This window comes from Podarcis gaigeae (assembly GCF_964106915.1).
Source record: "Podarcis gaigeae genome assembly, chromosome: 2".
Classification (NCBI taxonomy): domain Eukaryota; kingdom Metazoa; phylum Chordata; class Lepidosauria; order Squamata; family Lacertidae; genus Podarcis; species Podarcis gaigeae.
Genome location: NC_139679.1, coordinates 107132309 through 107148525, shown reverse-complemented (window position 1 = coordinate 107148525; position 16217 = coordinate 107132309). Strand labels below are relative to the sequence as shown.

The following is a 16217-nucleotide window of genomic DNA, read 5'->3' as shown; positions in this document are numbered from 1 at the left end:
GTGAAGCGCCTCCAAAACAGAAAAACCCTTTCGTCTAGCGGGTTTTTCGTCTTGCGAGGCGTTCGTCTTGCGGGGCACCACTGTACAGCAGAATTTGACTTGGGGTGGTAAAACCATCTGTGCTGAGCTAGTTTTGTTGTTACGTTGTGGCTGTGCAGGACAGCTATGCTGAGGACAACCTTGGCTTGTCGACGGCTGCTGTGCCTCAGGTATTGGACCTGTCCTGTGCAGAAATGTGTACTGTCATCAAAAGCTTCTTATTTGATTCTGTAATAGCAACATATATAAAAAAGGAAAAGAGCCTGATTTCTGCCTGGCGCAGCCCATAATGAGAGAATTTGTGTTTCTGCTTCGTTTAGCAGCAGACGAAACTCCTTTGACAGCCCCGTGTCTACAGGCAGAAGCTGTTTTGGGTAAAGCGCCCGTAGATTAACTTGATCTGGGCTGCTGTTAAGGAGCACACAGGGGCCAGGGAGGGCAGTCAGGGTGGCCACGAAGCAGGCTTGAGCTGCACGTAATCGGACTGGAAGCGATGCTTGCAATCTCCAGAGGATTCCCCCTCGCCTTGCTTCATGCTACCCATCTTCTGTATCTTGGGCCCAAAGTGCAGAATGCTGTAGAAGATGAAGCAACAGCAGCAGCAGCACAGATGCAGAGCAGCAAGAAAGCAAAATCCAGCAAAGAGGCTGATGTCACAAATTATTATGATCAATTTTTTTATTATCATTTTGATTTATTAACCACCTTTCGCCATAAGGTCCCAGGGCGGGTCGCAGCAGTTTTTGCAGCGCAAGCTTCCTTAAACCCTGTGAAAGCTTATTCCACCATAAGCTTGCTAGTCCTTTTTTGCAGGTGGGATTCAAGCGCGCGCCGAGAAATTTAGGTCTGTGCAACTAAAGTGAATTATAGCACCCTGTCACACAAGAAAATAACTTAAAGCAACCAGACTTTTTGCCATTTAGAAAGTGACTGGAAGTCCGCTGAAAAGTGTTGGAACGAACGAATGAATTCATGAGGAGAGAGGTATAATTCCCCCGGATGAATGCAGAATGAATATTCACCGTCGTGTAACTTCCCCGCATACCAATTGGAACAAATACTCAGTAAAGACTGGATCTAACCTCTGTGGATGTTTTGTACAAGCAAATAAGGAAGAATGACAACCTGGAGGAGCCTTTAAGGGGATGCAACTCTCCAGTTATTTCGATGGAGGAGCCCCTCATTTTGTGCAGGGCTTCTTTAGACCAAAATAGACATAATACTAGGTTATCGGAAGTTTTAGTCTCTTACAGGGATAAGGAAGGAGTGCTGTGACACATTAACAAATTTGTTGAGGCATCATAAGGTTTTACGGATCGCGCTCTGTTTCATCAGCTGCATGTAGCATTATACGGTGTTGTGCGGTGTTGTAAACAGTGAGGTCAGGAGGGAAAGACATGCAGTAAAGTACCGACTGTGATCATTGGATCATTAGCAGTGGCCATTGACACCCCCACAAAAGATACACAGATGTCGTATTGTTGGGAAGCCAATTATAGGCAACTCCCCCTTTGACTGGGCTTAACCATCCAGGGGTCCTTTAAATTTACCTTTACATTCTGAAGCTCCGTGCATTTAAGTGAAATCACGTATACTGGGAACACGGTTGAAAAAGCTTCCAAACAGCCTCCAAACTCCTTTCTCAAACTCCAACTCTCCAGAGACCTCAAAGGTCAGTGCAAAGGCTACTAAGGACTGCACTTGCAAAGAATTGCTAGAGACTGTTTTCGCACTTCTGGATTTATGGTGATGGTCGTGTGCATGTTCATATGTGCCTTGAATGTGCATAAATAGGGAGTTGCCTGCAGTACATTTTTTTTTTATTAATCATCTGTTGTGCCAATTCAGTCCACACACGACAGCACTGAACCTCTTTGATGAAGAGTGATCAGTTTCCCTCTTCTATACAACCCCTAAAGATGTGGGAGGGCTGTCTCCCCCCCCCCCCCCGTGTGGACCACCAGGGGTGCATCTCCCCAGAAAAGGGGTGGTCTGCGTGCAGCCTGCAAGGGATGAACTACAACTCCCATGATCCATGACGGTTGGCCATGCTGGCTGGGATGAACGACAGCTGCTGCCCGGCCACATTTGCAGGGCGAGGGGCCACAGGTTTCTCAACCCTTCCCTTGAGGGTTCCTCTCACACAGCCCTGGCTCTTGACTTTACCCAGGAAGGGCTAAAAATGCTTCCTGTTCAGGCTGGGCCTGGGGTGCGAGAGATGTCCTCCCCAACCGAGTTTCACCTGATGGCTACCTATTGCCTAGCTATGAGAAAATGACGAATCAAGCGTGATGCATTTAAAGCAGTATCACGCCCCTTTAAACAGTCATGGCCTCCCACAAAGAATCCTGGGGCATGTAGTTTGTTCAGTAGGCTGAGAGTTGTTAAGAGGCCCCTGTTCCCCTCCCAGAGCCACAATTCCCAGAATCCCCTGGGTTAAAAAAAAAAGGTAAAGGACCCCTGGACGGTTAAGTCCAGTCAAAGGCGACTGGGGTTGCGGCGCTCATCTCACTTCCAGGCCGAGGGAGCTGGTGTTTATCCACAGACAGCTTTCCAGGTCATGTGGCCAGCAGAACTAAACCACTTCTGGCACAACAGAACCGTTTCCCTTCCCACCGCAGTGGTACCTATTTATCTACTTGCACTGGTATGCTTTCGAACTGCTGGGTTGGCAGAAGCTGGGACAGAGCAATGGGAACTCACCCCGTCGCAGGGATTTGAACCGCTGACCTTCCGATCAGCAAGTCCAAGAGGCTCAGTGGTTTAGACCACAGCGCCACCTGCTCCCAGTAATTCCCTGGGAAGAGGGATTGACTGCTAAGCCACCCTAGTGCAGATGGTGCCTCCCACAGCTGCCCCACTGGAATGATTGAAATGAATGGGGGCTGCTGCTCAGTGCAGCGTTGCCAGCGCTAGTCCAGCTTCTTGGGCTGTCCTTCTGTGGGAGGCCAAAGCATCTGCCCTAACGCTCCGTAACAGCATGCCAATTTAGTAACCGTTGGGGGCTGAGGGGGAGACGAATGTTGCCCTGAGAGTAAGCAGGACGCACTCAGCATTGAAAGTCTCCCGACTTCTGTTCCATGGAAACCTCAGATCTGTACTCAGAATGAATTATGCAACTCGGGTACATCTGCATATATCCAGTTTGGCTACATAATTCATTCGGTTTCTAAGATTAACAGTTTCAAAGAATGGGAAAGTGTTCGGCAAGGGCAGGGGTGGCAGAGAGAGCAAGGAGATGAGAGGATCGCTGGTGGGGGAAAGGCATGAAAGAGAGATGTACTCCCTGCCCCACTGCGATTGTTTTGGCCTCGCTGCCTCCCCCCGGCGCACATCTGGTTTGTCAAACTGCACCACAACACAGCCAAGGGTTTCCAAGCTTTTCTAACCCACCAGGATGGCTAGCAACTTGCTTTTTTAAATAAAAAAAAAATGAACAAGTTTCCAAGTGTTTCTAATCAACCATAAGGGCTAGAAACTTGCTTTTTAAAAAAATGGGTTTCCAATCTTTTCTAACCAACCATAGGCACTAGCATCCTGCTTCTTCTTCTTCTTTTAAAATGAAAGAGTTCACAAGCTCCGTATTAAATGTGTGATTCTGTGTAAGTAAGCCCACAATTTACACAGGGGTTACGTTCCGGGGATCATGCCTAAAGCAAAAATCACATATAATCACTTTGAGTTCAGTGGTGGGTGGGATTGCCAAAGCCTTTTTCCCCCTGGACGTCCACCCCTTTCCTGCCCCCGTATTATTTCTTTCTGGGATGCGGGTGGCGCTGTGGTTTAAGCCACTGAGCCTCTTGGGCTTGCTGATCGGAAGGTCGACAGTCCGAATCCGCATGATGGGGTGAGCTCCCATTGCCCTGTCACAGTTCCTGCTAACCTAGCAGTTCGAAAGTACGCCAATGCAAGTAGATAAATAGGTACCACTGCAGCGGGAAGGTAAATGGCATTTCCGTGTGCTCTGGTTTCCATCACTGTGTTCCATTGCACCAGAATCGGTTTAGTCCTGCTGGCCACATGACCTGGAAGCTGTCTGTGGACAAACGCCGGCTCCCTCAGCCTGATAGCGAGTTGTGCGCCGCAACCCCATTGCCGCCTTTGACTGGACTTAACCGTCCAGTGGTCCTTTACCTTTTACCTATTATTTCTTTCTACATTTTTTGCCAAGCACGCAAAGCTGTATGCACACAAGTTAAATGTGCATAAGATGTAGGCTTAGTGTAGTGGGAAAAAAGGATTTGCCTAGCTCAGAGGGGGAGCATGACCAGTTCTGCTGACCCACAGACAGGGAAACCAGGCTTGAACGTTCCTATTTGTCCATCACCTCAGAGATTGGAGTGGTCTATGCATAATTACCTAAAATTCTGCCATCAGATCTCTTGGTTTGCATTGATTTTGATTGATTTAGGGGGGCAGCTGTCCCCTGCCTCCCCTCTTGACTACATCTATGTCCTAAGACCCCTGCACGTCTTCAAATTAATCTTCCTTCTTGACTAGAAACTTAAGGAAGCTTTGCTTATATTATTTTCAGGGGGAATATTAAAAAACCCCTGAATAATTACAATAATGAAGAAGATAATCGATTAACTGGAAGCTTGCCAAACATAGGGAGTTGCCTTCGATTGGGACAAGTCACTTGTCATCTAGCTCAGTCAGCATTGCCAACACTGGCTGGCAGCCGCAGCAGCCTCTCAAATGGTATACTTCTGTGACCAAGGGAGAGATTAAAATGTCAGTTGCTTATTCAAGTTGTTTGCAGAGTTCTGGGCTGAATACAGAACTGCTGGGTTTTCTCACCCAGTTGGAGTCAGATCTGTGACAATAGCCTGGCAATCATGACTGTTAATTGTACTTAAACCTCAGTTGAAGTGTCCTAGCAACAGAGGGGAAGGGATTCTGTATCCAATAAGGGCACAAGGTCTCGCCATGAGGGGGGCCTGTAAGTAGACTCACCTTGCCCCCTCATCTTCCTTGTTTTCATTCTCAGGTCTACTGCTCGGAAATTCCTCCCCGATGATTTTCTTGGGGGCAGAGGGGGCTGTGAATTGGCTCTTTCCTCCTCTCTTCAGCACGAAGCTGCGACTGACTACAGATTTGATTGCCTCTTTTAATGATCTTAATTCAGATGCATTAGTAAAGCTAACAACACAAGAGAAGGGAAGCAGCTGAGAATGGTCAAGGTGACTTTGCTGTCGGGGGAAACGGAAGGGAAGGGAACAAATCCTAGGCTTATAACTTTGATCCTTAAGCCCTGCCTGCACCATTGCATATTGGAAGCCGTATTATGAACAGTCGCAGCTTCCCCCAAAGAATCCTGGGAGCTGTAGTTTGGTTAGGGTGCTGAGAATTCTTGGGAGACCTGTCTCCTCACAGAACTACGATCGCCAGGGTCCCTTGCAGAGAATTGAGAGGAATAGGGATCTCTTAGCAACTCTCTGCTCCCTTAACATGCCACATTTCCCATGATTCCTTGTGGGGGAGCCATGATTGTTTAAAGTGGTATGATACTGTTTTAGAAGCATAATGTAGATGGGACCTCTCTCTCTCTCTCTCTCTCTCTCACACACACACACACACACACACACACACACACCACTTCACTTCACTTCACTTCACTTCTTAACTTCACTTCACTTCACTTTCCGGCCTTTCTCACATTCTTATCTTTCTTTCTACCCCTTTGCTTATCGATCTCCCCAGGAACCTGTTGGACATGGATACTTTCTCCAAGTCTGATCCTGGTAAGTGTGCCAAGCTGTTGATATTTGGTGAGGAGGTGGGGGGTGGGGCAGGCAGCATGTCACTGTCCTTGGTGGGAGGTGACGAATCTGGTCGAAAAGCCAAAAGAAGATTTGTCAAGTAGGTTGGCTGCTATACAGTAATACCATCTGCTTCACCACCTGGGCAGCATGGAGGGACAGAAAGATCTCCTGGCCCACCTCAAAGCGCTACTGAAGTGAAGTCAAATAATGGCAGTGCTTACAAAACAATTAAAGCATTTGCAATAGCCATAAAATCTTACTTGTTTATCATAGTATGAGAAAGCAGAAAATTAGCTTGAACCTTAGAAATGGCCGCCATGAGGGCGGAAGGGGCACTGACCCACCAACCTTCAGCCTGCCCTCAACCAACCCCACCCGCCTGCTTTCATATTCACAGCCAATCAAGGGTGTGCCTGCCATTGCCTCTGGCTCCCCCTACTGGTGGCCTCCCTGCCTTCCGCCCAACCAGCCCCCACTGGTCCCCAGTGACCAATAGATGCTGCCCGATTAAATCTCGCCGCTGCTGAAAATGGATTCTAACGCCTTCACATCTGTCATGGAGCTTTTTCCTAATATAGCTAATGGGGGAAACCTCGTTCTGATCAGAATTAATCCTCCTCTAATGGACAATGGGTAGACAGGCAGACAGCTCATTATGCCTGCAAGCCTGGAACATTCCTCATGCCGTGAGGTTTCCCCCATTGCTTAAATGCCAACTTCTCATCTCATAGGCTGCTTTTTCTCCCGTCTCTTGTCTACAAGACCTGAGCCTGCAGTCTTTCATGGCACTCACCTGGGAACGGGTTCCATGGAACTCAGTGGGGATTACTCCTGAGCAGACATATAGCAGATGTGTCCTATAAAATAGGAAACCTTTCTTAATACTTGAAGTCACTGGTTAGAGTTCTAGCCTCTGGAGCAGGAAAAAACAAGCACGCTCCATCTTCCATCTGACAGCCCTTGAGATGTTTGAAGATGGCTATCACGTCTCCTCTTTTCCAGGCTAAACATACCCAGCTCCTTCAACTGTTCCTCACAAGGCTTGGTTTCCAGACCCTCCCTTGATAATCTGGATTGCCCTCCTCTGCACATGGTCCAGCTTGTCAACATCCTTCTTAAATTGTGGTACCAGAACTGGACAAAGTCTTCCAAGTGTGGTCTGACCAAGGCAGAATAGAGTGGTACTAATATTTCCCTTGATCTGGACACTGGGCTTCTGTTGATGTAGCCTAGAATAGCATTAGCCTTTTCTGTCATTGCATCACACTGTTGACTCATCTTAAGCCTGTGGTCCACCAAGACCCCTGGGACCTTTTCACATGTACTACTAGTAAGCTATGCGACGCGAGTGGCACTGTGGGTTAAACCACAGAGCCTAGGACTTGCCGATCAGAAGGTCGGCAGTTCGAATCCCCACGATGGGGTGAGCTGCCATTGCTCGGTCCCAGCTCCTCCAACCTAGCAGTTCGAAAGCACATCAAAGTGCAAGTAGATAAATAGGGACCGCTGCAGCGGGAAGGTAAACGGTGTTTCCGTGCGCTGCTCTGGTTCGCCAGAAGCGGCTTAGTCATGCTGGCCACGTGACCCGGAAGCTGTACACCGGCTCCCTCGGCCAATAAAGCGAGATGAGTGCTGCAACCCCAGAGTCAGCCATGACTGGACCTAATGGTCAGGGGTTCCTTTACCTTTACTTACTAGTAAGCCAGGCATCCCTCATCTTATATTTGTGCTGCAGGTTTTTTCTGCCTTAGTGCAGAACCTTACATTTGTCCCATGGAGACCTTGGGGTCTAAACCTAGGACGTCCTAGGTTCAGATGTTCTGCCGCTGAGCTAAGAGGCCTACCCCTTTGGGTTTCTAGTGCAAATAGATGGTAGCCCTGGAGGAATTTTATGCCCCTTCCCGTAGACAAGCACTCAATGTGAAGGGCGTTTTACAAAACAGAGAAGGACAGCTGCCTGCCCTGAGGAGCTTGCTTGCTATAATTTAAAAGTGGGGAGGCAAGAGAGAAAGGAGAGAGAAATGGAGGAAGGGGGAAAGTTGCCATTTATTTCACTTGCACAAACGGAGGGCTCAGAGCCTAGGACCTGCCGATCAGAAGGTCGGCGGTTCGAATCCCCACAACGGGGTGAGCTCCCGTTGCTCAGTCCCTGCTCCTGCCAACATAGCAGTTCGAAAGCACGTCAAAGTACAAGTAGATAAATAGGTACCGCTCCGGCGGGAAGGTAAATGGCATTTCCGTGCGCTGCTCTGGTTCGCCAGAAGCGGCTTAGTCATGCTGGCCACATGACCCGGAAGCTGTACGCCGGCTCCCTCGGCCTATAGAGTGAGATGAGCGCCGCAACCCCAGAGTTGGGCACGACTGGACCTAATGGTCAGGGGTCCCTTTACCTGCGCCTAGGAAGCACGGGTCCAATCGGTTTCCCACTTGTCTCGTGCTTTCTAGGTCGTGCTTTTGTTCAGCTGGGGTGCCCCAGAGTGCTGTGTGGTGTAGTGGTTAAGAGCGGTAGTCTTGTAATCTGGGGAACCGGGTTCGAGTCTCCGCTCCTCCACATGCAGCTGCTGGGTGGCCTTGGGCCAGTCACACTTCTCTGAAGTCTCTCAGCCCCACTCACCTCACAGAGTGTTTGTTGTGGGGGAGGAAGGGAAAGGAGAATGTTAGCCGCTTTGAGACTCCTGAAGGGGAGTGAAAGGCGGGATATCAAATCCAAACTCTTCTTCTTCTGTTCCGGCACCTCTCACATGTGCGTCATAGCAGGCCGGTATCACGGTGCTTTAAATGTATGGCATGAATATGTAGCCTGGGTTTCCTTGAACTGAGTCAGGCTTAGTTCTGGGACACAATGTAGAAACATATCCTGAAGAAATGTGGGAAGGAACTCAACGGAAAGATGGGAGGAAGCAAGTGAGAAGCTGCAGTTTGTTTAACGTGGAATTATCCAGCTGTAGAGACCAGCTCATGTACCTGCTTCTGCGGCAACAGCGGCCTATATAATCTCTCAGCAGATTTGAGGCCCCAGAGACGGGATTCAGACATACACAGACACATACACACACAGAGAGAGAGAGGCTGTCTCAGAGGAGACATTCTGGTGAATGTCTAAAAGGGGCATCCAATTACAGAGAGTCTCTCTCTGCTGGTGGCTGAACCACAGAAAGCCCAGGTGTCCCTTTTAAGTGGGATCAGCCTCATAATGACTGCGAGGCGAGCAGAGACTTTTTGCAAGGGCTTCTTTCGAAGGGCACTTCCAGAACCGTCACGTGGGATTCAGTCACATGGCAGCGGATTCAGGCTGTGCAGTTAGTTGACTGGGTCGCCTTGCAAAACAAAGCCGCTTCCTCAAAATGGCGGCCTTTTTTTTTTTGCGATAAGGAGTGTGACGGGAAAATGCACTGGGAAAGTGTGTGGTGAAGCTCACTTTGCCACAACATCATCAAACCTCCCTGCAAGCAAATCAGAAACAAATGTTCAGTAAACAGGTCACCTAGAAACGCCCAATATTTTAAAACATTAGGGGTTCAAGGAGGGATGGCTCCAGGCATTGTGGGACGCTACAGTTGTGGTGAAGTTAACAACACTGACACATATCTAAAAAAGACTTTTTAAATAGACTCCTTTTTTTTTTTTAAGGCTTCTAGTTAATTACATGGGGAGGAATAACCGATTCAATAGCTAGAATGTGAATTTTCTGCATTCACTGTGTGGACAATGTGTTCCTGAAATGACCTAGTTACATTTTATTTTATCAGCTGTTGTACATGAATATAAAATCAACAATGCTTACATAAAATCCTTTCTACGAACGTGTGCCTTCTTAATGATCTTCCTAAGTCGTTCTGGGAGCCTTTTTGGCTGAAGACCGAGTTTAAAAGGCTTTAATGTTTTTTAATGTAAATATTCTTGCTAAATATTTGGCTGCTTAACTTTGAATCAACGTGAAATAATCAGTCTGCCTGGTTTTTTGTTTTTTGTTTTACTCCCCTCATTTTGTGCCTCTTTTCTTTTCAACGGGGTCATCTCACTTCCTCCCCAGCCAGCTAGATGGCCCTGTGACCCCCCCCCATACCTCACAGCCCTTGAAGAGGTTTACTCCCAGCCAAAATGCCCACTTCCCCCACAACAGCTATATTGATTGTAAACATTCCGTGACCTCAGAATGTTTGTGAACGTCCCATTGCATCAACAGCAAGGGAACTCCTTTTGGCCAGTGAACCAGATCCAGTTGTGGGCTACATTTGGCAAGGGGGCTGGGCTGGGCTTGGCACTTGGCAATCGCCTGCTGTAGTAAAACGTTCAGTGAATCCAGCCCCTAGACGTAGCGGTGCAGCTTGCATTAAACACAGCTTCAGTTTGGTGCCAAAGGCAAGTCGCGCTGGCAAAGGCAAGCCGCTCTGCTGTGGTCGGATACACTAGGGAGCTCCTCTTTGCAGGAGTTCCTGGCTGGATCGGATGTTTGCTAAAAGCAGCGCTGCTTTTAGCAGACTTCCAATGCCGTCGGAAGCTCCCAAGTGCATCCGATCCCAGCAGAGCGGTTTGCCAAGTTTAAATTTTATTTATTTATTTCATAAAAGGTATGCCCTGCTTGATTGCAAACACACACACACACACACCATGCCTTAGAGCATCAAAAGTCAGCTGCGCTCGCAAAGGACTGGCCTGGAATGTACTCTTTAGTCTCCCCGATCTTCCTTCGCAGGTGAGTGGCAGGTGTGTGTGGCTGGGAGGAAACAGCCCCAGGGACCTCTGGCAGGCTTCTTTGGGCCTGGAGGTCAGAGGTTCCCTGTGACTGCATCACATCATTGCAGCCTGAGCATGTCGATGTGGAACATAGCACAACATTCACTGAAATAAGACAGCTTTCCTGGACGCATGCTGCAGTACATGGCAATCTTTCTGTTGTCCAGACTGACAGGTGGCCCTGCCATTATCTAAAGCGAAGTGGCCGCGTCAGATGCTGGGTTGTTCCTAGCCAGCCCTGCAAAAACCTCAGGCACAATAGAGAATGTTGTCTTGTGGCCAGTACCGAAGTAAGTTTACACTACCATTCCAGAAAGTGATGGGCTATTTCCTTTGCTGGAGGTTTCCAAACAGATGTTGGATCTGTCAGGGATTCTCTAGCTGTGATTCCACCACAGCAGAACAACATGGCCCGTGGGATCCCTTCCATCTCTACAGTTCTAGGATTCTGTTATTCTGTGTATATGGACCAGGAGAAGGCCCCATCTTGTATTTTGCCTCAGGAAGTCAGTTTTGCAACCATAAAACCATTGACTTGCCAGGGACCTTGAGGTCCTCCAGTTCAACTACAACCCCATAGTAGTACTGTTTTAAGGTTTTTATACAGTGGCATTTGACAACCATGGTAACTTGACAAAATCAACCTGATATGTTCCATTTGTTGGTGATGCAGTCATGTAAAGATTGACTTGATACATACATGAGTACAGATGTTTTGGTCACAAATAACTGATTGGAAAATATTGCAGATGTGGTCTGGATCCAAGGAGAGTATTGTTAGGCTATTTTAAAATGCTGGATTCGGAGCAGGAAGCTGAATACATTTGCTATCCATTAATGACTGCAAAAATCTAAAAGTCTGACATTCAGCAGGAATTGAGATAACTTAAGTTATGCACTGAGGCTGATACCCAGCTAAGATGCTCATTTACAAAAGTCAGTTGATTTCAATGGGTTTACTCTGCATACGACTAATATCAGATATAACTCTGAGAAATTCTGTTGATCAGTGATCTGGCATTTAAAACTGTCCTTTTAAAAGTTCAGAAATGGCAAAACCATTTAGAGAAGATGGGTATGATAGCATTCAGCATTTGAGCTGAAATATTAATCTCGCTGAATTTAATTGTGTTGACATATTGGATCAGGTGATGGTAATGGATTGCCCAAGATGGATAAACGTTAAGGCAGGATATGGCACTGTAATATTAAATCTTTGCCTTGATATTAATTGTGATTGCTATACATATAATATTTATCGTATGATTCATTAGGCTGCTTTTGTCATAACCCATGTGTAGTTTTGATACATTTCCCAATAAAGCAATGGTGACAAGATGCGTAGACACATTATTAAAAGAATGCTGTCACCGCTTTGTCTAATTCATGATATCGCAGAGCGGTTTCGGGCTAAATTGCAAAAGCAGCTCATGGAGAGTTTGCTTCGCCTGATCTTAAATGCCAATCTCATTGTTTAGGAAATTTCTGTGATGAAGGTGTAAGCTAGGACCATCAACAGATTAAAAGATATTGTACCTGATGGATGATCAATAACGTATAAACAGACATCACAGCAGGTTCTGCTCCTGCAGTAGAAACCTGGCTTCCTCTCAACATCACAAATTAAAGGAGAGTTGCACAACAGACGGGTAACTCAAAGGCTGCCTTGTCCATCACTCTTCCTCCTTGCCTCATGCTTCAAACAGGCTGCTGACATTTTTTTTTAAGTGCCATGCACACCTTTACCTAGCTATAGTTAATGCTTGCCTTGTTTTTAATTACTGAAACTATTTTAAAAGAACTGCAAACTGCTTCAGAAAGAGAGGGTTTGTGGCATCACCAGTGCCAGCCAGTTAGTACTCAGTACAGTGGTACCTTGGTTCTCAAACTTAATCCGTTCCGGAAGTCCGTTCCAAAACCAAAGTGTTCTAAAACGAATGCGTGCTTTCCCGTAGAAAGTAATGAAAATGGATTAATCCGTTCCAGACTTTTAAAAACAACCACTAAAACAATAATATAATGTGAATTTTACTAACTAACGAGACTGTTGATCCATAAAATGAAGGCAATAAACAATGTACTGCAGTCACGCAATCAATCACTGAACTGGGTTCCACACAGTCACAAAAACAACAAAAAAGAGCCGCAAAAAAACAGACAGACCTAAGCGCAAGTGTGGCACTCAAAACGGAAGCATAACACTCAAGACGGAGCATGTTCAGCTTCCAAAAAAAGTTTGCAAACCGGAACACTTACTTCTGGGTTTGCAGCATTTGGGTTCCAAGTTGTTTGAGAACCAAGGTACCACTGTACTCAGGGAACATAGGAAAAGTTGCTGTATCCCGGGTCAGACTATCTCTCTTGAGTGTCTTTTCCGGGTTCACTTGCAAATGCTAGAGTGTGAATCTGAGAGCTTTGCATGTGACCAAGTCAGATCTGCCACTGAACTACGGACATTGATGTTGGAGCATTAAAACTCCAATATTGCCTAGTATTGTATTTGCAGCTGGCACCCATTGTCTGTTCTTAATTTAGCTTATAAAACAGAAAACCTCCTGCAGAACAGTGGGAAATTATTATTAATTAATTTACATATAGCTTAATGCCACGACAGGCATCTAAGCAGTTTACAAATATAAAAAACAACAACTTACACTGGCACTAAAATATAAACACCCATCATTAAAATACATAATGAAACATGATAATAATTACAACAAACCTAGCAATTGTGTAATCAAAACTTAAGCTGCGTGCACGCCAGCTTTTTAAAGCGCATGCCTGCCCAAATAGAATCCTACACCTACAATTCCCAGCACCCTTAACAAACTACAGTTCCTGTGATTCTTTGAAGGGAAAGTGTGCTTTAAATATAAGGTGCCTACAACCTTTGGCTGCAAAAGGTGCATTGGGAGTATGACATGGAAAACACAAGTGCACGTGTAAAAAATGCAATTGTATGGAAGAAGATTTCTTTTTCTTTTTCTGCGCTGAATGTCTTCTTCTGACATCTCTCCTTGCAGTTGTGATTCTTTTCATCCAAGGAACGGCGGACAAGGAATGGAGAGAGGTGAGCAGCTGCAGGCACACACACACACACACACACACACACACACCCTTCTCCTTCCAACGCACCTGTTACATCAAACTGGGAAAGGACTCTTCTTGCAGGATATGGGCCCTGCCGCAATTTACCAGCACAGACCCTCATTGGTCAAACCTGCTGGGCGGTCAGCCAATGAGCTGCCTGCTGCCTTGTTTAGGGAAGCTTTTAATGTTTGATGTATTACAGTATTTTAATATATATTTTTTGGAAGCCGCCCAGAGTGGCTGGGGAGGCCCAGCCAGATGGGCGGGGTATAAATAATAAATTATTATAATATTGTTATTATTCCCTTCCTCTGTCAGGTCCAATCCACATGGTCACCATCAGCTGTACTTGGCAGGTACTAGGGTTGTATCCAGGAGATACGAACTCTGACTCTGAAGTCCCCCTGTGCAGTGGGTGGCGTGGTGAATGCAGTCTGTGCTTGCTGCTAGATTTATTTTAGAGTCTAGACTTGATGGGTCTTCCTTTTTTTTTAAAAAAAATTTTTTTTATTATTTTCCAACACAAATATACAATTATGTCAAATTTTCACAAATTTGATTCTTTTTAGACTTCCTTTGGCTTCTCTGACAATCATCCATAATTACTTCTCCGTTTACGCATTCCGTCTGTTTACTTGATGGGTCTTCCATCCCCCTGCCCTGTTTAGAATGAGAACATCCCACTTGCTTCAAAATGTGGTAGCTGGTAGGCCAGCCCTGCTGAGTTTCTCCCCCTGGGGCCTGGTCCTCCAACCCAAATCCTGCCCAGGAAACAACCACTGGGTGTAGCTTTCTTGGCGCTCGGGGGGCAAATTGCTCCCCAGCAGCTGCCGCTTCCACCGAACCTCGACTTTTTGTGGAGGGACAGCCTTGCTTTGGCCAGAGGTATGTGGCTCTTCTAGGCTGGGGTGGGAAACCTGTTGCCCTTTAGATCACTGGTGAGTCAGGACCCATCATTGGGTCATGTATAGACCGAAGTTAGTGAAGTGTAGGTGGGTTCCCATGAGGCAAGACACAGTGATAACAGCAAGAACCTTTATTGAACTACGTAACTGGGAAAGAGAGGCAAAACAACAGCTCATATACATTTCTGAAAGGTTGGGCCACTCCCACTCCCAACGTGATTGGCTGTCTAAACTTCCAAACTGCGAATCACGACTCAGAGTTCAAGAGCCAGTGGCAGAGGCCCAAATCCTGAAATGTTCTGTGATTGGACAACATATATCGAATCAGGAGCTCAGAATCCTTAGTCCAGACTCAAGCTCAGACCACCGAATACGTAACAGTTGGGGCTTGGCAAATGGGTGTTCGGGTTAAAGGCAGTTCCCAGATCTGAAAATGAAAGTCTGTTTCTATTCCTGGACTACAACTCCCATCATCCCTGACCACTGGTCATGCTGGCTGGGGCTGACCAACACCACCTGGCAAGACCATAGACTCGTCACCCTTGATCTAAGCTTTGGATTGGGAGGGTTAGTAAGTCAACAACCCAAGAGCCCTGGCAGTCCTGTCCTCCATTCAAACATACAAGGATTGAGTATACAGTGGTACCTCGGGTTAAGTACTTAATTCGTTCCGGAGGTCCGTTCTTAACCTGAAACTGTTCTTAATCTGAAGCACCACTTTAACTAATGGGGCCTCCTGCTGCCGCCACGCCGCCGGAGCACAATTTCTGTTCTCATCCTGAAGCAAAGTTCTTAACCTGAAGCACTATTTCTAGGTTAGCCGAGTCTGTAGCCTGAAGCGTATGTAACCTGAAGCGTATGTAACCCGAGGTACCACTGTACACCAAACATGCAAAGTGCATGGCTTCCCCCAAGGAATCCTGGAAACTTCAGTTTACCCCACCACCACAATGCTACAATTCCCAGCACCTGTAACAAACCACAGTTTCCAGGATTATTCCACCCCCCCCCCAAAGGAGGGTGCTTTAAAGGTATGGTGTGTTCGCAGTCCATATATGCAACACGGGGTTGCTACTGCCACCTGTTTAACCTTCTGCATTTCCCCTTCTGTTTTTTCTTACCTCCCTGTCCCAGTTTGGTCGCACAGAGGTGATCGACAACACGCTGAACCCAGAGTTTGTCCGAAAATTTGTGCTGGACTATTACTTTGAGGAGAAGCAGAACCTTCGTTTTGATGTGTGAGTCGCTTCTGGTCCTCTCCCCAACTTTGTGCCCCTGTCCTGACCCCCTTTTCTCTTACCACCCCTCTGCTTGCTTGTTTCCTGATTCTCTTTTCATAGAACCATAGAGCCTGGGGGTCATCTAGTCCAACCCCCCTAAATTAAGGCTTGAACCCAAAACCCTGAGATTAAGAGGCTCGTAGTCAGGGGCATCGCTGGATCCTTAAAAGACTTTTGGCACAAGCCCATAACAACTGGGGCTCCATCCCTGGCACAGCTGAAATTTTAGATTCACTTTCAAAGGGAAAGCCATCTTGTAATCCAAACCTTTTTTAAAAATTAGGTTTTAAGAGGGGAGGAAGGAAGAAGATCCGGGGTTCGATGCAAAAGGGTAGGGCTCAGCTCCCATGGTCTACATCTGGCAATGCCCCTGGCTTCTACATTCCTGTCTCAGATTGCAG

The 16217-nt window shown here is 46.8% G+C and overlaps 2 protein-coding genes across 3 annotated transcripts in view; one reads left to right on the top strand and one right to left on the bottom strand.

Moving 5' to 3' along the window:
* Positions 1-16217, bottom strand: part of CAMK1 (calcium/calmodulin dependent protein kinase I) — a 289871-nt gene that overhangs the window by 143678 nt on the left and 129976 nt on the right. The window lies entirely within an intron of this gene.
* Positions 1-16217, top strand: part of CPNE9 (copine family member 9) — a 53959-nt gene that overhangs the window by 9151 nt on the left and 28591 nt on the right. Inside the window, exons 1-4 of one of the 2 annotated variants that reach the window (XM_083724419.1) lie at positions 5529-5541; positions 5743-5783; positions 13565-13611; positions 15671-15774. In XM_083724419.1, coding sequence (XP_083580545.1) covers positions 5756-5783; positions 13565-13611; positions 15671-15774 — 179 coding nt within the window. In that variant the 5' untranslated portion in view covers positions 5529-5541; positions 5743-5755. Of the gene's footprint in view, positions 1-5528; positions 5542-5742; positions 5784-13564; positions 13612-15670; positions 15775-16217 lie in introns of those variants that run through there. The other variant, XM_083724418.1, reaches the window with a different exon arrangement.